Here is a 20,633-nt window from a genome sequence, read left to right on the forward strand (position 1 = left end):
ACAACAACCATCCCAAGATCCCTGATCTAGAGCTGCTCTCCTCTCCCCATTTACACCTGTACCTGCCATTATTCCTCTGTTCCAGGTACAGACTCCAGCACTTGAACTGGTGAAATTTCACCCCATTAATCATTATCCAATTACTTTTATCCCCTGTACGCTCCCATTAAAGACACACAAAGTGTTTCTACTTCCATTTCCCTCCCTAGTACACTTCATCCAGTGAAAATTTAATCATATGGTTCAGGACTTTCATTATCTGCTGTCATGCAACTGCTGTGCCTCAGAAAGGACATCGTGCAAAGCGTGGCGTGCACGAGAAATGTGGGTCACTTCTACAAATCACTCACTTTCACAGGATTCTCTTCCTTTCACAATATTATCAGCAAAATGCTTGAAAAAACACCCCAAGTCTACTTGTCAAACACTCTCATCAATGTTTAAAGAAAAGCCAAGGAATTTATTCAAAACTCAAAATTCTGGCAACCCAAAGCACTGATGCCAATCAGTGTCACTTTGTCATGCACAAGCTGCGTGGCCTTAACACATTTCACCAAACAAATCAAGCTTGTCAACAAGCTTTTCTTAGAATTTCAAATCAAGATCAGATACTCAAATATGTAACCACTGGTTAAGAGAAAATGAGTGAAGCAAAAAAGCTACTTCCCTTAAGTATCTTTTTTTATTAGATCTGATTAAAGTTATTGATTCAATTTAGCAATGATGTAAATTTGGGTAATAGAATTTTTATAATCTAGTTACCCAAAACACTAAAGTAATCTCACTCATCAAAAATAGGCTGTTTTGAAAGACTTCACATAAAATCATCAGTTTGGAGTTCTGGGGTGAAAATTTCATTAAATTCTGGCATCACAGAGAGACAGAGATCATTATTGTCCCTCACATACAGCCAGCAGTTCTGTTCAAATTGCAAAAACATTACACTGAAGTAATGTAATTTATCTTTTAACACATATGTAATCAAACCACAGTTTTCAATAATAAAAATACAACAATATATTTATTCTCTAGGTTGATGTCTGTTTTCCATTTGAATTAAATTTATTGCAGCATAAAAGACAGGAACAAAACTATTTCAGGTTTGCTGAATGACAGAAAAGTGCAATTTTCTAAATTTTGTATCTGGAAAGATATTGGAATAAAAAAACAGAATGCCCTCACAGCTGAACTGTGGGAGGAAATTTTCTTGAGATGAAAAGCAACATTTAAAAAAATTTCAAACATTTACCTGTTGTAAATTGGCCTTTTAACTTCTGGAACACGGGGTCTTGAGCTGTTGCCTGTGCTCTCCTAGCTAGTGACTCTGAGGCTGCACTAGAAAACATGGTGGACACATTAGAGACATTCTCAAGACCTACTCCAAAGGTGCTGACTAACTTCTTGACAAAATTCAATGTATGAGGAGTGATTTTGGCATCTGAAACAGCTCCACTTTTCTCAAAGGCAACAGAATAGCACTTTGCCAAGCCCTGCTGCAGTTGTCTGAGCACCTAAGAATGAAAAACAGAAAAAACAAAATAGTCAGGAAGATCAGGCCTTCTGATTTGACACCAAATATTAATTCCCAATGTATTTTATATAGTAGAATTATACTCTCAGAAACATCTGCTTAAAACTCTACTCAAACTGCATCAGAGGGTCAATCAGAATGACAGCACTGAATTTCATTAGCATTGCAAACAAACTGAGCAGGGAAAATGCTGCCTCATAAAGGACAAGTTGCTCTTTCAACAGCAGGTAACTTTTAGATTTCATATTTTGAGATATATGAAAAAAAAAAAGGTGATAGGAGGAAACCTTCAAATAAACACTGTGCTAGGCAGAGAGAACAGAGTAGTCCAACACTTTGAGAGGCAAGGAACAGCAGAGTGGCAGGTCCATCTGCTCTCTGTTGCAATGCAAATTTCAGGTAATAATCACCACCTGTCACAGACCACCAGATCAAGAAGGAAACTGGTATCTCTGAGACTTAATGTGAGAATATACATTTTCAGTCAGTATGAGCAACAGCTTAAATCCTAGAGGCATTCATCACATTAACAGTTCTGCAAAACCCCTGTACTGCTTCCATAAATAACCAAGATCCTGAAACTCCAATCAGAACAGTCAGTTCTACAAACATCAGTTTACTAATCATAACAAACAGTTATGCTTTGATGTTTAAAATTAATTCTGGGTAAATATTTTGCAGTTAACTTTCCCTTAGATGATCCATACATTCATTCAAGGTGCATTGAAGCCAAATACCTCCTCATGCCAATTCTCTCTGAACCAGACCATCTGATCCACAATGCCTTCCAGGGAGGACAGAAGGGTTGGATGCAATTCCCTCTGCATGTGCATGATCCTGCTGCATCTCCACATTGGGGCAGTGGCTCTGATGGGCCCAGGGTCTGAGGCAGAGTGGGACTGATTTCCAACTGAACTTGGCTGCTGTTGCCCTGAATCTGGAAAGTGAACATTAAAAAGGAAATAAGAATGACCTTTCATGAACTTGATATACATCTGCTTGAAATAAAATAATTTGTTCTAAGAACTGGCTTGAGATTTACATTAAATATTAATTATGTATTCCTTACTCAGTTTCAGAAAGAATTTTTTTAGAAAGAAAATTGGGGTTTTTTAGAGAAAACTCTGCACCAAATGTTATTTAGTGGTACAGACTTCCCAACATTAAAGCAAAATAAACACTCTTCAACCTATACCCTTGAAGTAACAGACATTGTTTCATATTCAAATTATTTGAATTATGAGCAATTTTTTCCCTTCCCTTTTGGGGAGACCTTTCACACATAACTAAAGAATAAATGTGTTGATGCCAACAACAGAAACTGTCATAGTCTGTATATTTTAGCACAAACCATCTCTAGCATGACAACTCCATCAGACAGGGATTAAGCAGTTTTGCTTTATCAGATGATCCCCAAAAACTCACACAACTCACCCACCCAGCAGTGGTTTTTGGCAGAACCTACAGGGAAATATTTTAATATTGCTGGAAAAGAATAAATTATGAGGGTATGTGGGCATCTCGTTCTGCAAAAGAGTACCCAAACAAAAATAAAACATTATTTAATTAGTGCCCTTTCACAATTTTATACAGAAGTTTAGTGAACTAATTCCCAAATGGAAAGGGCAATTAAATAAACAATGTACTTTGTAATAAAGAACACAGAACTGAAATGAGAGTTCTTCAAGTAGCTCTCCCAGGATTCCCAGGAAATTATGTGGGACAAAAGAACAACTAAGTTCTGTGGAATCATTTGACATAACTGTTCCAGATGTGATTTGTTCTTGGGAAAACAGTTGTTGTGCAAGTTGCTGAATGCTTTCCCCATCTCCCAAACATTTCTCAAAGTCAACATTGCTTTTATGAGCATTGAGATGCTCATTTTACTTTAAAAATTACCACAAGAAGTTATTACGGAGATACAATTTTTTAAAGTGTGGCTCCTAAATGTTGCATGGTTCATGCTTCCAATGAAAATCAGTCTAGAGAATCTTAGAAAACTGCGACATTCTGTATTTGTAAACCAAGAATGTTCTACTTTTCCACAAATTTATCAAGAACATTCAGTAAAGAACATGCGATTCTCAATAACTAAGGTGACATGAGAATGAAAGAGATGGAACTCCTCTTGGTGAGTATTTTATACAAGAAAATTCAAGACAGCTCAAGCCATCTGCAGGTTTAACTCCACAGAAACAAACCAATACAAGCAGAGCTTATCAAGAGTTTTCTTCCTTAGCTTTGCTAAGTTGGTATATTTTCTGGAGAATCTGTTTTTCTGTAATACCCAGTGAAACTTGACCTAACAATTAAGTTCCAAGGAGCCCAACAATTCCTTGAGGACCAAACTCACCGCTCTTGTAGCGCTCTCGTTGTTCTATCTTCAAGGTCAAATAGAGGGTCCTGATAGGGAAATAAACAGCCTGGGGGTAGACTCTTCCCACCTATTTGGAGATACACATTTCTCAGTTAAGGAATACTGACTACAGATCACATCAACACAGAGAGGTTCTCTTGTAAATGAGTCCAATTCAGCAATAATCAGCTCTTTGTGTTAAATAACAGCTTATGGAAATTAAAGATTCTTTCAGTAACAGGAACCCGAAGAGGATGAATTGGTAGCTCCCTGCACACACTGTTAAGACATTACCTAATTAGGGTTTCCAGATCATATTGCCTAATAAACCTGAAAGCAGCATAATGTCAGAGCTCCAGCTGGGCCAGCTCAAAGATCTTACTCATGTGCATAATGGAAGAAAAACAGACATAATGACAGCAGTTAGTCTTTAAATTAGGCCACAATTCCCAGCAAGCCCCACCATACTTGATAAGAAAGCCCATTAGAGAGTAACTTTACTCCACCTAATTGTGGCACTTAATGTAAAGGGATATCAACTGCACCCAAAAATAAAACCAGGATTTTATGGCTTCCATTAAAAAAAAACAACCCTAAAGAGATGTTGACATTCAGCATCCCATTTAAATCTGTAAATCTCAGTATCTATTAAAGGAAAGAAACCATGCGTCTACTACCTGCAGTAGAGCACATCTTAAGACAGCATTTGAGGCTTCTTGAGCCACAATTTTACTAAATCATAGATCCTTTCTCCATCCAAATGGATATGGTAAGTGGTGGAAATGTAGCAATGGGATTGAAGCATTCAGTAATCTGATATTTATGACAGATCACTAACCTAACACATACATGCTTCATGCTGTAAGTCAAAAGCTATTTGAAGAGAATTTTGGAGTTTTAAAGCAGTAACACAGAAAATACGGTATTTTTTTATTTCATACTTTTTCTACGTACCTAAAGTTTAAAGGTAAGACAAACAGGAGTATCTGTGATATTTACAAGTCTAAGCTCCAACTAGTGTATGACTTCGAGCAAACACTCACTTCTACAAATTTTATACAGATCTCAACAAATAAAGTGTCTACAAAGTGATGAAAAGAGTATTTTCTGCCAGAAGACAGTAGAGCACACTGGTGTTGCCAGACAATACCAAGCAACACCCATCAAAGTTTGCCTTATCTGCTTTGGCATGTTAAGCTGCCTGGCACCATGGTCTCTTCAAAGTTACATTTAATTTTACGAAGAGGGAGGGAAGGGAACATGAGCACATCTGCACACACAGACATATCCAGAGCTGTGTACACCCATGCCAACACAAATGGACATTCTCTAGCTACAAAAACTCACATTCTCAGAGGTCTAAATAAGCAAAGTCAGGGGATAGGATAAAAGGAGCTCAGTCTCACAGGATCATAGAATACCCTGAACTGGAAGGGACGTGCAGGGTCAGAAATTCCAGATCTCAAAAACCAAGAAGGGAGGAAAGAAAGGAGTTCTGTGAGGAATTCAGCACAACAGTTGTCCTGTGCAAGTTTCCAGGAAACAGTGGAGCAGTGTAGGCCTGGAATTCAGGTATTGTGGGAGCTTCCCATGGCCACCTGAGCATTAATGGGACTTCACTGTTTTATATCAACCTGAATGAACAAACACCAAAACACTTCCAGACAGTTTGCTCTTTAGCTACTAAATCTAACCAAGCTTTACTCCTACATTACAAGTATTTTTAACTATGTATTTTATGTGTTCTATATAATTCACAAAAATACATTAAATAGAATTCCAGAGAGAGAGCTATAATGCCTTATACAAATAAGGATACAATTTCACTGGATTTAATCTCAATAAGTAAAAGTCAGTATGAAATTTAAAATATCCTGCTTAAAGGCAGAAATTGCCATTTTTTAACACATCAACAGTTGCAAACAATACCATTTTTAAAGCCTGGCATTTTTGCAATCTGCTTTAAAAAATATTTGTGCATCACCTCACAAATGAAGCTTACAGACAAAAAAGGAATTAGGGATTATCTCCAGTACCTGACTGATGAGGTTGAGGAGGAGTTTGCCCTCTGAGCCAACCAGGCAGGTCAGCAGCTGTGGGATCCAGGCCAGCCACTGGATGGGTGGGACACCAATACAATACTTGTCCACTGCATCTGCCAAGGTGTTCTTATCATCATCAAAACTCAGCAGCCAAAGAACCTAGGAGAGAATTTCAAGAGGATCTCTCAGTGGTTAAATTTAAGCCACATCAATCATCACGATGCACAAAAGCAGAGATATTTTATTAATATGACTGTGTAGTCCTTGAAAGTGTTAAAGCTGCCTCAGAGACAAGCTTACATTCATTGTTCCTGGCCAATGCTATTTTTTCCTCAGAAATAAGATTTAAAGGATGTAAAAACTAAATGTAAGTGTACTCCTTACTATGAAGGCAGAAAAGAGCAAATGAATATGACTGCATTCCAGAAACTCTTTGGGGTTTTAGCTGGGCATGTGGATAAAAATTTAGGCAATTTTACAGAACCTAAAATATCCAACTCAGATAAATGAACCTTGATACAAGAAGTTGATTATTTCTTTGGGTGTTCTTAATTATTTTAACTGTCCACCCCTAGTTTAATTTAAATTAAATATATTAAACATTGACTAAAAATCATTAATTATTATGCAACCAGACAGGGAGAATAATAAACTTCAGAGTGTTGTTGAGGCCACCTTTTTAATCTCAGACAATATTTTCTGTGCTTGTTTCATGGTCAGAACAGATTGTCTTCCCTGGTCTGGTACAATTTTTCAATTTTCTTCATGACAGAGATTAAATATCCCCAAACTGAGAAACATACAACACAAATTGCTTTTTTTGGCCAAAATTTTGCTGAATTTCAGAGTAAAACTGTACAGAAAATGCTTATCTGGAATAAAATATAATACTTAGGTAAACCTCAATATTATTTATCCATAGTAATGATAAACAGACCTCAAACTATGTTGCTTTTTAAAGCACCAAAGGATGCCTTTTTGCAAGTATTGCAACACATTGTGTAGTAGAAATGCTGGATGTGATTTGCCCTTTTCCTCCTACAGGAAGGTTCCACATTTAAAGGAAAATCCAGACATCCCACTGACATAAAAAAATCCCAAAATTAATTATGAGCAACCACACACAGCCCCCTCTATCTAAATGAAAGCTTTGCCTGAGTAACTCTCTCTCTAATTGCAAAAACTTGAGCACCGAACATCATCCCAGCCCTTCCCAAGGAGGTGAAGCTCTGGGTGTTGTTTTAACCCCCCAGACCTCACCTTTGCCAGGTATTTCCTGGACTTGCTCTCGTTCTGGTGGCGGCAGGCGTGCAGGTAGCAGGTGATGGCAGACACCCCCAGGTGGAGCTGCCTCTCCTTCACAAAGATGTTCTCCAGGTAATCCCCCCACATGGCCCACGCCTTCACCAGCACGTCATGCATTTGCACAGCTGCAGAAAAAGCTTTGTTTGCTTCCTCAGACCTGTGTGGTGACAAGTAGGAATATGAGTTTTATATGATTTAGTAGCTGCTTGCTGGTGTAAGTCAGATTTCTGATAGGGCAAGCAATTAGTTTCTTAATACTCAGTGATACCGTTTAAATAAGGTCCCTTACAACTGTTTCGTCATTGCTTTCCTTGCAGTTCAGCACCAACAAAAGTAAATGCTTCAACATGAGAACAGTTTCTTAAGTACTAAAAATCTCACATACTCCCTTAAAAAAAAGAAAAAGAAACTCCCAGTGCACTACTTTGGGAGAAAGAAGAACAAATAATAATACAAGGGAAATGAAGCAAAATCATTTAAACATGCTGCTCCACTGGGCAAAAAAGGAGTAAAGCAACATTAGGAAGATGTTATTTAAATTATCTTTAAGAGGAAGGCATTTTATTTAACTTGTTTTTCAGACAAGTCATGAAAAACTTTACAACCAACATTTTCTGGAAGCAGTCAGTTCCTCATCCCACCAGCTGTAAAAGTTTCTTTTTTTCAGCAGGAAAACTGAAGGAATTTGAAGGTTAATCACACAGTTCTGGGTAACCAAAAGATTATTTGTTTGTTACTTCTGAGGTTTTCTCCAGGTTTCCTCAAGTGTCACAAGTCTAAAATTTAGCATGATTCATCCCAGTATATATACATCCCTTGAATCTATGTTATTTCTTAGGCATAAAAATAAAGGATGAGAAAACTCACATAAGCATCACCAAAATAAAGAAACCTTAAGTTTTTCAAGACTCTTTATGAACAGAAAGAGCTTCACTTCTCCCTTGCAGAATAAGCATTGAAATAACCAATATCAAAGTAACATGATGCTTGTTTGACTCATTTTTTAAATTACCTGTAATATATTTTTAACATAACAATATTAGCTTGGGAAATCATAATACTAAATTAAAATGACCAGCTACTGAGGCATAACTCTAGAATGGAAAACAGCTTTGTCTGTCATGTGTTAGTTTTTGTGCTACATTAATGTCCTTGCTTTCAGAAGCTCCCTGCACCCTGGATGAAGGTTTGAAGTGAGCCAGCCCAGCAGCAGCCTGATGGATGACTCTGCATCACTACTGCTCCTTTATAAAAAAGGAACTTCCCTGACCGTTTTCCTTTCTCCCACTCTACAATCCATCACTCTTGACACCTGAGGTGATTTTTTTAAAATGGTTTCTATCACCTTGGCCAGCCAATGGGGAGCACAGGGGGATGCAGGAGCAGAGGTGACCTTTAACTTCAGTTTCTTTGACACACAGGTAATCAATCAGCAGTCCCATTTTCAGGTTCAACACTGCCACTGGTCCCAACAGAAACCTTCCTAAATTCCTGACCTCAACTGCAGTGCTAAAAAATGTTTGTGTGGTTTTTGGCAAGATTAAGAAACTCTAAGTACATCAGAACCATGTTTTTAACCAGAAACCTTTATCCATTTAATCCTGAAGGAACAAACAGACACAATTCTCTGCAAGAATTTTTAAAAATTTAACAATATAGGGGAGGCACACTTTCTTCTCTTTACATCTCAACTACAATTAAGCCAGTGACCATATAAAAGCCCACTGTACTTTCCATCCAAGTAATTGCAGTCTGCCTATTTAAAATCCTCTCTTGTAACCACAGAAGAAGATATTCATCATTTCCTGACTTGAATTGCTATGTGAGGTTGCAGTGTACAGCTTGAGACCTGATGGATTTCATTCTGTAAGTGGCCACAATGCAGTGGTAAAGGAATTATTCCACCCACATGTAACACATAACAAAATTGTCATTAAATCCCATCCCCACTAAGTGCTCTTGAAATCTGAAGGGGTCTTTTTGGCATTACCAAACAAAATTTGATTGATGAGCTATTTATTTATTGAATTAAAGAGAGATCTTCCTCAGAACAGTAAAATGCCTGTCAGTGGAAAGCAAAACCATTTCTTCTTCTGTCCTACAAGGCTTCAATATAGGACCAATCATTACATCTCCAAACTGCAAAGGAACTCTCACAGATACTTTTACTTTCTTACATACACAGCAGTGAGAAATTTTACGCTGGTATAAAGACAGGGAATGGCTTTTCTGCTCAAATACTTTGTTGAATACTTCAACTACATTTTTTTTCAGATGTGTGCTAGTGCTTCTTGCAGTCAGCATACTCACTTGTTAATCTGTGCCAAGAACATTCCTTTTAAAGCATAAAACTCCGCAGTCATCTCCTTGGTGAAGTACTTCAGATTGGTTGATTCAATAACTTCAAGACCCTGTTAAATAAGCCTTAGTGAGAAAACTCTTTTGAGAGGGAAGGCTTTGTTAAATGAAAGTGCTATAAAACAACAGCCAAAATATTATCTTGAAATTTAAATAGCATGACTTTCAAGTATTTTGTTTTAATTTTAAAAAATACAGACTGACAATTTTAAGTTTCCACTGGCCTATGGAAACCAACTACTACAGGCAACATTTAGCAGTTATCTTCCCACCTTGTTTATGTTACAATTATACTTATGTTATATTACAAGGTTCATTTGCTGGTCACCCACGTGCCAGTGGGTTTTGCCTAAAATCACGTTTTTTCCTTTTCAACACATACAATGTTACTTCAGTTTGACTGCATCCATCACTCTTGAGTCAGACACTCAGTGTTGTTTTTTCCCATTACAAATAATGCCATTTTCAAAGTCCTTCCATTTATCCCTCTTGTAAGATTTAAATAAACGTACTCCCGCTTTACTTCTGGGTCAGCTAATTTTTAATATATTCACAGTGGACATTAACTGCTTTGGACTGCCAGCATGACTCAAAGCAACACTCCCTGCAGGCTATAACACAGCCAAGGCAACTCAGCCCCTGCTCTGGATACAGGCAGCTTGTTTAGATCAATGCATCTGACGGCTCGTGGGGTTACAGGACCCAACAACAGCTTCAGGAGCAAAGCTGCCCTACCTGCATGCACTCATTTTTGCCCATGACTCCAGCCAGCTGCAGGTAGCACTTGACCTGCTGGCGGATCTTCTGGAAGCAGTCGACGATGGGCACGGTGGGGATGGTGTGGATGCGGCTCAGGATGTCCAGGGCCACGTTGACCAGCCCCTGCTTGCGCGCGATCTTCCCGTACTGGATGATGGCCGAGGCCGAGGCGTGCACGCCCAGCATGGCGTTGTTGGAGCTGGGGTCGTGCTGGGAGCTGTTCTCATAGGCAGTCACAATGGCTGGGAAGGCAAGGTGAGATGTGTGCCATTGGAAATGGCGTTACACAGAGGGCAGCACCTTACACAGCAACACACATGACTTAAGATGGGGATGACTTAGGACAATCAGGCATTTCAATGAAAATTGAATAAAATCTACAATTCACCAAAATCAGCCACCAAGAACTTAGGTCTTTGTGGCATTCACATTCTCTGAAAAATCCTTCCCCGGATTTTTCACCTGGGAAGCTGAGAAGCCTCAGAAAAAGGAAAACAATTCTTATCTCATTTGCTTCTCCTGTGTTGTGCTAATGCATGGAATGTGTTTGGAGATTGCTTCATTGATTTCTCATGTGAGTTATCTTCACTCATTGGCCAATCAGTGCCAAGCTGTGTTGGGACTCTGAAGAGAGTCATGAGTTTTTTTTATTACCTTTTTAGCATTCTTAGGGATCCTTTCTGTATTCTTTAGTATAGTATAGTATTCTTTAATATACTATAGTATCATAAAATAATAAATTAGCCTTCTGAGAACATGAAGAAAGATTCATCATTCCTCCCTGCCACAGGGATCCCTGCAAATAAAATATGTGTTGTCTGGAAAATTCTATGATGAATGCATGCTGGACCAGGCAGACTTACCCTGGTAATGATGCTGTCTCCACATGAAAATGCTGCTCCAGTGGGATAAATCATCTGACACAATAGGTAACCTGTTCCTCCAAGTCTTGACAACAGTCTTCATATCATGTAAGCTGTTGTTCCTCCCCAGGTTAGTTGGTTGCAGTCCTGCGTTTATTTGGGCTGCTTCCTGAAGTTCAATTATTTGCTGTGCTGCCTAGAAAACATCCACAATATAAATAAGGACCAAACAGAAGATGGCAGCAGTCTCGAACCCACTAAAGGCAGCAGACAGTTTGTTAAAACTTCAACCACCTGAAGAAAAGGCCCACAAACTTTAATGGAATTTAATTACCTGTAGTACAATAAAGCCAGTGTAGTATTCTCTAAGCTACCACTTGGCAGATAACAGCTGTATTCACTGTTAATCAACCAAATGAGATAACTATGTGAGAAAAAAAGGCAGTCCAAATTTATAGAGTGAAATCTCTTGAAACAAAATAAATTAAAGTAATATTTTCTTACAATCATCTCAGTATCAGCTCTCACAATAGCTTAACCTTCATCCTACACCCATTCATCACATAAATTTAATTTTCTCATGGGTATTTAATCACATACTATCTGATATTTAAAAAAAAGTAATTACTGCAGTGCAAATTCGAGGCTGCATTTGTACCTCTGTCAGTCACTGACTAATTTATCATTTCTTCACAAGGGATATATACATATTAGATTGTTTTAAAAGCTTGTTTTAATTGACATCTGAAAACACTTAAATACTTTATTTAGCAATATTAATCTTTTCCTGCTGCAGATGCTGCCATTCTTGAGGAGGGGAGGTGGGGCAATTTGAGATATGGGTGAAATCCTAGCAGGAAGGAGCTGCATTCATTGAGAAGCCATCTAATGATATTGTGTGAGCTCACAAATTGTACTTATTTACTTGAAAACTTCTTCTGAATATGGAGAAAACTTCCATATTCATTCACTTTATCTGATGCATCAATTTATATTATAAAAATTCAAAGGTATGAGCTGCTGTGTGAGCTCTACCCACAGGAGCAATCATTTTATAGAGGCCCCTTCATATATGGCGTAGATTGGTTATGAATCACACACACAGAATGAAACCACTGATCTTAAACAGAATCACAGAGGCCTCTGTATCAAAGACAACTCAAAGCAAAGTCCTGTGCACTTCCACAGGCGGGGCTCAGTGTCAGATCTCTGAGCAATGGCTCATCAAGAAATTATCCATTATGAAAACTGAGCTATTCCACAATTTCTCCCCTGGAGATGAAGGGTTCCCTCCACAGGAACAAGAGCTTTGTCAGGTATATATTTATAGAGTATCTAAACAGGGACAAAGCCTAAATGTCACATGAATGGAATGTTTTGCCTAAATCCCACATTGCCAAGCCCAGCACGATCTGCCTCAGCCCCACTTCCACACTGGTTCCACACAGATCAGAGGAGACAAGGTTCATTTTTAAGAATCTTCTGAAAGTAACTCTGGGCCAAATCAAAATTTTTAAAGATGGATTTAGGCATCTACTTCTGTCTGATTATACTTGTCAATAAAACATCTACTCTCAAAAATTCTTCTCTTACAGTTGCAAAATTAATTTTTTACATGATTAAATAATGGAGAAAACAATGGGGTGTTGATATTTTATACACTTCAAAAGGAAACAGAAATCCATTTTTGTTACGGTAAAACGTGTGTGAAAGTTTCAAAGGACACAACCATTTGTTTCTCACCATGTAAAACATGTTATTTCATTTCATTTAATAGTTAAACTACATTTTCCATATAATCACAATTGTGCCAGGTGCTCCCCAAAAATATTTCTGGATATCTGAAAAAAGGTGGGTTTAATCACTTACCAGCTCTTCCTGATAAGCAACGAGTACTTTGAAGAAACAGAAACACACATTCTGCAACTTCGAACAAAAATACCGCGACGCAAAAACTATCAGTACTATATATATATATATTATATACACTAAAATATTTCACACTTGAAGCTTTTAACAGTTCTGAGACCTGCTACTGGAGGACACCTGGAGCTGAGAGCTCTGCTGTTACCTGGAGCAGGGGGGTGTGGACGTGGGACACGACGTGGGGCAGGCGCCGCCACTCGCGGATGGCCAGGCTGCTCGCCATCTCCACCAGGCGCTCGATGAAGTTCAGCTGCTGCTCCTCGGGGTGGCAGATGGCCAGGTACCCCCTGTACATGTTCACCTTCCAGGCCATCTCCTTTGGACAACTCAGCTCCACCTGGTCGTGGAATAGGAAAAACGTCCAGTAAAGATCGTTCCTACTCAAACAGTTAACATTTTTAAGGTTTCTTAAATAAACAACTTTGATGTTTTAAAAATAATCTCATTTTTTAAAAATATCAGACTGAAGTATTAATATTTATGTCACTAGAGGAGTTTCAGCTCTCCTAAAGTTAATGGCAAGGGCAGGCTAGCACATCAATTGCCAATTCAGCACAAGAGAAGAAGTGCCCATGCCCAAGCTGCTGCTGGGGTATTTTTATTCTGACAACTGTAATGCATCTCAAAGAGCTGAGCCAGCCCAAAGCAGCCCTGCCACAGGAGCAGGATGGTCACAGCAAACAATTCACCCTGCACAAAGTCAGAAGATGCTTCTCAGCATATAACACACACTAAGTCTGAAATGCTTCAGAGGCTCTGGAACATGTAATGGCAACTTCTCACCTAAAAGGATCCTGCGCCTAACTGTCCCACATCATGCAGCATTGTACTCCTTGTCTGCTCTAGGGCATTGCTAAGTTTATGAAAATAAACAGCTTATATTTGTGATATAGAATCACAACCAACTTCTCATTTATGGTCAAGTAATTCCTGAGCACAGGTGTAAAGTCAGGTCACATAAAATTATAATTCATAAAATAATTTTATAAAATAATTTTTAAACCATTTCCTCAGAACTCTGGAACAGTAGAAATAAGGCAACTAAACCCAGCAAAGCACTTGAATTGTGCAGCACATGAATTCTGTGAGCACTTTACAGCAAACTTGCACTGAGCCAGTGCTCACCAGCTGATGCTGCAGGCCTTTAATCTACAACTTTCTCACCTCTTTTTCCTTCACTTTACATCAAGCTCTTTATGGTTTGATGTGCAACACAGAAATCCCCCTGCATTATCCTCCTGCTGATAAACTGTATGGTGACCATTACAATTGTTATTCCTGTTATCCTCAACTGACTTTTACGCCTGAACCAGCAAAGAGAAAGTGCCAGGTAGCATCCTTACACTTATACAGTGAAAATAATCTCCTTCTTTATTATGTTATCTACTGGATCATTAAACACAATGGCAGTGTGAGCAAATGGAAATGAGTCTTGGGTCCTATCAAAGGCTACTTGCTGTTTTAATAGCTCAACTTTAATGAGTAGATTATTAAAAATCTTTCACAAAGATTTACAAAAACTGATAGATATTTGCCATCATCCCTGGTCTCTCTTGTGGATCAACCATGGAACTTGACAAGAAACAGCAACATTAAAGAATATCAATAAAATTGGAGTAGTGAGGTACAGCAGCATAGAATCAATTATTCTTTCAGATCCCAATATTTATGCAAACGTGTGCTGACACTTTTACAAGAACCTGACTAGAGTCACAAAGGCTCCATTTATGGCTTCAGCAGCATCTTCTCCTCAGTCATAACATAAATGTCTCATTACTGAAAATACTTCATTTAATACAACTGCAGCTACAGCATATCAGCACTTACTCAGGGTTGTCACTTCCACTCAACTTGCAATTGTCCAAAACCAGAAGCTGTCAGATATGATCTATTTCACTCTCTTCAAGCCCAAGGCTTATAATATACTGTACAATATAGTTCTTATTTTAGGCTTTAAAGCTTTCTCATATATTTCTATACTTAGCCTCTGAAGTTGCATACTTAAATAGGACATAGAATACTAAGTGTTATAAGAACAAAATAAATTAATTAAAATGTAAATAGTACCCATAAGACAGTTTTTGTTGCATGTGCAGTTTGCTGCTTAGACATTTGGCTTCACATTGTATTTTAAATATGCACTTCACCCTTTCATTGCAAATTCTGGCATCTTTAGCACAGTAATTCCAGTATTGCCCCACTGTATACAATAGTGCATTAAAGATCTGCAATCTCCTTTCCACCTGCGATTTAATACAGCATTCTCACCTTTTAGATTTCAGCTTTACATCTGGTTAATGTTTCTATACTACCTCATCAGATGAGCAACTCTACCTACCATGAACAGAGAATATATTTCCTTAAAATTAAAGCAAAACAGAAAAACCAAATCTAAGAAAAACCAAATCAAAACACAAACTCCCCACCATGTTTTCCATCTTGCTTAGATTAGTGACACCTTATAGAACACTTTAAAAAATTCCAATCTACTGGCAGCTCCAACAGAAGTCTGCCATTGGCCCCAGGAAGCTCAAGATGTCCATGCAGCCTGGCTGTCCTAGCAGCCTCAAGAGCAATAACCACCAGCTTATTCTCATGGGATGGTTCCTAAAACAGTCAGAATGAAGACACCCAAGGCAGGATGAGGAGAAACTAAACATGAGCACAAAAAGCCCTGACCCACCTGCACCAGAGCCTCCTTCATAGCAATCCAGTTTGAGACCCTCCACGCACACTTCAGCACCAGGTAAGGATTTATGTGACCCTTGGACTGGCCATATTCTGTCAAAGGCTCCCACTGGTTCAACTCTTTTGAGCAACTAAGAAAATCAAAGGCAGTGTCAATTTTGTTACCAAAAAACCTCCAAAAACTTCAATAAAAGTGACAATAAATGTTTGTGTATTAGAATATTATCTGCATATTTGTTTGTCTACAAACAGCTTTGCAAGCACTGCAGAAGTTTTATCCAGATGGGAAGACTTTTTTTATTTATTTATTATCAGTTATAATACAGAAATCTGTGAACAGGGAAGAGCTGCATTTTGTGTCTCCCAGAACAACCATTTTAAATAGGAAAAACAAATTTTAACTCCAGTCTGTTTCCACCAATAGCAAATTACATTTTTACAGCAATTCAGGCATATCACTTCTGAGGCTCTGTTAAGGGAATACAAAATAGCTTTTTTTATTCCCTCAGGTTTTCTCTGTATCTGAGCTAAGTCCTGAGGTAAGTTTATTCTCATAACTAATGCTTTAAACCAAGAGCAGGGTATTTTGCCTCTATTGCAGGGTAAAAACATTTGTTCCACATTAGCTTCCAAGTCTTACCGAATCCAGTGGTCTTCCCAGAGCTGGTACTCAGGAAAGATGGAAGGGGAAGCATTGCTCCTTTCGTGCTCTTTTTTAGCCTTCTCCATTGCTTTTTCATAAGTTTCTTGTGCCTAAAGAAAATTCAACCATTCCAGGTTTCCATCTGCTACGTACACAATAACTCAATACTCTTTTATTTTTAAGAACAAGTGATAAGAAAACCTTCACAGACTTGAAAAAAAGAAGTCAAGTGTGTTAAATTCATTCCTGAATATAGCTATTATTTGACAGCTTGACAAATGTCATGAAAATCTGATGGGTGTGCACAAAAATTTCACCTTACCTCAGTATTAAAAGGCCTCAAACTACTACTGTAGACAGCAGAGAAGCCATGGCATTTCCATTTTAGAAGACTGAAATTAATAATTAATATTCAGAAATCTTTTCTGCTGACCAGAATATTTATCCTGACAGCAGAACTACTCAGATAATTACTAAAATCAAGACTGTACCTGTTCAAAAAAGCCATGCTGTTCATAGGCAATGGCTGTTGCTGTCTCTGGGAATTTGCAGCGTTTCTGCCACAGCCCAGCCCACATATCCTCCTCTTGCAACAAAGAGTAGAGCTCAGCAAGGGAATCCAGGATTTCCTGCAAGGTTAAGAACACATATTTCTCCACAGTTAAGCTGTCTTTATAAAGCATAGTAGGTAGCAAACCCCATGTTCTACACTGAGACAAGCTAAGAAAGACATGGAAACAGAGAAGGGCTTACAAAACTTATTAAAATTCTCTTTAAAACTGTACAAGGGAAGAAATTAGTAAGAACCATGTACTGAAAACAACACTGCATGACAAAAACATCCTAAGGCTTGTACGCTGACTCTTGCCTATCTTCCCTAAAACAACAGATCAAATCATAAAAAAACAAAATTTTTAAACAAGTCAATAATACAATAGGACAAGAGGAAACAGCTTCAAGTTGCACCAGAGGAGGTTTAGATTTGGTATTATGAAAAATGTCTTTACTGGAAAGGTTGTAAAGCAGCAGAACAGGCTGCCCTGGGTAGTGCTAGAGTCATTGTCCTTGGTGGTATTTAAAATACATGTAAAATGTGACACTGGGGACATGGTTTAGTGGAGGACTTGTCAGTGTTAGGTTTTTCTCTTCATGTTTCACAAGGTATTTCAATAAATATAACACTACCTGTTGAGGAGGGGTTATGCTTTCCTGCTCATAAAATTCTGTTGTCTGTTTAGGCTTAATCTGCAGACTGAGTCCTTTTTCAAAGGCTTGATGTTCCAGCATGAGTGTGGAACGAAACCAGAGGTTGTGAGTTTTCCCCAAGTATTTCAGGACACAAGGTCTGATGGGAATGGGAGGAACACACTGTGACATTGCTTCCACAAAGCAGTTCAGGGCACTTGGCTGGCAATCTCTCTGCACCTGATGGCTTCCACTGCACAAGAAAGGGCTTATTTCACCTGCTAGAGCCTAGAAGAAAAAACACCATATTATCTGTTTATTCAGATTCTTCAATTAGAGTAATCAGATTTAACATCTCTCTAGTACAGGAAAAAACCCTTCAATAAGTATATTTCTCTTTGTAAAATGAAAGGCCCTATTTCTTTCAAAAGATGTATTGATACAGGCACACAGCATTCAACAGGCTGAGAATGGCAAACATCTCAAAGCTAGTGAACAAAGTCACCACACAAACACATTTTCCTGGAACAGCAGTCATTTACAAAGAGGAATCTGTAAATGGAGAGAGAGAAAGGTTCTCACATGTTGCTGTCTGTCAGACAAGATTTTCCAAAGTCGTGAAAATAGCTGTATCCAAGTCTTCTCTGCCAAAGGTGTAGAAATATGACATAACTGAACAAAGGCACTCAGCAACGCTCCCGTCTGGAAACAGACAGATGTACAGAAACAGGAAAATACAATTAATCCTGTGGCAAAACAGTTCAGTTATACAGTTGATTCAGTAGTAATACTAATGTCTTTTCAACAAAAATTTAATCCTATTTTCATGTTGATCAAGACTCTGATTCATTACTGCAACCATCAAAAAAAACAAGGAAAAATGGAAGATGTTGATCATCTTGGTAATAGGAATAATCAAGCTAATTGGATAGAGCTGTTGCTAGTGTGGAGTTATTTAAACATAGCTTTCAGCTAAATTATTTTCTTAGAAATCATGTAACCATAAGATGCTGATACACATTTTTGATCCTATACCCTGTGTTTGTCATCACTATTTTCTGAAATGAATTGTTAAAATACACTTAGAAGGAGGATGATATTTAATTTTGTAGGAAGGGGATACAGTAATAACTAGCAATGAAGTGAAGGCTTAAGCACTTTTTACCATAAGACACTACAGATTATAAGAGATGTCGAAATAAGAAAACTCAGCTAAAAAATGAGAAATGTGAGATATAAAAAGGAAAAAAAAAAACAAAACATTTCAGATCAGTTTGAAGTTTCAGGATTAAAGTGGTTTGTCACCAACAACCTGCACCCACCTTCACTTCCCGCAGGGAGTCGAGGAATTTGTCGTGCCGGTTGGTCAGCATGTGCAGCTGGTTGCCAATATCCTTCTCTGAAAGCTCCTTTGTTTTGGGAGTGCTGGTCTGATCTCCTGGAGCCAATTCAATGTCTATTTCAACATCCTACACAGAAATAAACAACACAGTACGTAAAAATAGGCGTCTTCTGTGTACTTTTGCTTGTTTTCCACAATAGAAAACATCCTCCTGATCAATTTATTTCAGACCTCACTGTTTCTCCTCCTTCTCCAGGTTCAAATCTGTAATTGCCTAGAGTGCTGAAGTAAAGGCTAAATGAATGAATGGGAGTTCTGAGAGACCCAAGCATGCTTAAACCACAGGAGACATGAACAACATGTACACATCATCACTCATTCTCCAAAGGTGTCTGGTGAGAAACTAGGAAGAGCCAAATTCCATCAGAGAGATTGCTTTCCCCACAGTATTCTCCATCAGTTACCTCCTCTTTGGATTCGCTGTTCTCCCTCTCCCGAGGCTCCTGCTTGACGTGAGTGACCATGGCAAAGGCTGCCCTGTCGTGGCTGTCAGCAAGGTTGATGACATTGGTGATGGAGGGCAGCATGGCCCCCTGGCAGCTGGTGCCAATCGTGGTGTTCCTCTCACATACTGCCAACAGCAGCTGCCATGTGGAGAAGTAACAAGAGTTTCTGAACATATATTTTACTGCAGAACTTCAAAGAAAGCATCACTATGGTTTAATATTTAAAAAGAAGATAAAAGTTGCAATAGTAAGTTTAAGGCCTATTTATCACCTTTATTAATAGAATCTCCTAGGCCTAAAGGCTAGGAGACCCTATTAATTTTGTACTTTTTAACACATATATTAAGTGTCCTCAATCTGCTAATAAATACAGACTTTTTTACCCTAAAATGGACGTTCATAGTCACCTTAAATTCATGCTTTAATATGCATATTGTTAAAATAAAAGGTTTTGTCCCATTTTATTTTAAATAACCCAGGCAAAGATGCAATTTCATTTCAATGCAATCCCACCTAACAGCTGTCATACTGTTAGGAAACATTCCGGCTTTAACAGTTTTCTTGAAATCTTCTCCTACAAAAATTCTTGGGTTTTTTTCCATAGTCATTATCAATTATAAGAGATTGTTTTCCTTAAGAAGTATTAACCTGGTCATTATTTGGCAGAGAAAACAGATTTAAACATTTATATAAAGCCACTTCCCAATCATCAGCATTTCACTGTTTAGCTTTTTTAAGGACCACAGGAGCTGAGGCAGCAGACTTGGTATTTTCAGCATTGATACAGACAATACACTCTTCAGAACACACACCATACAGCGCCTTTACACCCAACAAGAAAAAATAAGGAATAAAACACTTATCTAATTACATGTAACTGATACAAGCAGTTTCCCTACCTCGATGCACTGCTTTATCCAGAAGTGATTTCCCATTGCCTCCCAGTTCTGGGAGCAGGTCACATACAGCAAGCGCTCGTACACGCGGCGTTTCATGGAATTGTCAAAGACCTCAAAGAACTTGGCTCGGATGAGTGGCTGGGCACAGCGCAAACCAGAGAGAAAAGCTGGCTCCAGTTTAGCTGTGAGTTCACTCCCAGAAAGGTTCTCATCCCTAAAATGAATAAAGA

At 38.4% G+C, this 20,633-nt stretch overlaps 1 protein-coding gene across 3 annotated transcripts in view; it reads right to left on the reverse strand.

The window, feature by feature from the left end:
* The window catches only part of TRRAP (transformation/transcription domain associated protein), a 75,436-nt gene that overhangs the window by 12,370 nt on the left and 42,433 nt on the right, over positions 1 to 20,633 (reverse strand). For all 3 annotated transcript variants that reach the window (XM_058035198.1, XM_058035197.1, XM_058035196.1), the window contains exons 50-66: positions 20,404 to 20,617; positions 19,463 to 19,642; positions 18,979 to 19,125; positions 18,239 to 18,358; positions 17,657 to 17,944; positions 16,963 to 17,100; positions 16,469 to 16,581; positions 15,824 to 15,959; positions 13,286 to 13,477; positions 11,215 to 11,410; positions 10,328 to 10,593; positions 9,545 to 9,645; positions 7,190 to 7,391; positions 5,924 to 6,088; positions 3,885 to 3,975; positions 2,269 to 2,468; positions 1,250 to 1,511 (exon numbers count right to left, since the gene is read on the reverse strand). In XM_058035198.1, the coding sequence (XP_057891181.1) occupies positions 1,250 to 1,511; positions 2,269 to 2,468; positions 3,885 to 3,975; positions 5,924 to 6,088; positions 7,190 to 7,391; positions 9,545 to 9,645; positions 10,328 to 10,593; positions 11,215 to 11,410; positions 13,286 to 13,477; positions 15,824 to 15,959; positions 16,469 to 16,581; positions 16,963 to 17,100; positions 17,657 to 17,944; positions 18,239 to 18,358; positions 18,979 to 19,125; positions 19,463 to 19,642; positions 20,404 to 20,617 (3,011 nt within the window). The remainder of the gene's footprint in view (positions 1 to 1,249; positions 1,512 to 2,268; positions 2,469 to 3,884; positions 3,976 to 5,923; positions 6,089 to 7,189; positions 7,392 to 9,544; positions 9,646 to 10,327; positions 10,594 to 11,214; positions 11,411 to 13,285; positions 13,478 to 15,823; positions 15,960 to 16,468; positions 16,582 to 16,962; positions 17,101 to 17,656; positions 17,945 to 18,238; positions 18,359 to 18,978; positions 19,126 to 19,462; positions 19,643 to 20,403; positions 20,618 to 20,633) is intronic.

Source organism: Melospiza georgiana, chromosome 16 (assembly GCF_028018845.1).
Source record: "Melospiza georgiana isolate bMelGeo1 chromosome 16, bMelGeo1.pri, whole genome shotgun sequence".
NCBI lineage: Eukaryota > Metazoa > Chordata > Aves > Passeriformes > Passerellidae > Melospiza > Melospiza georgiana.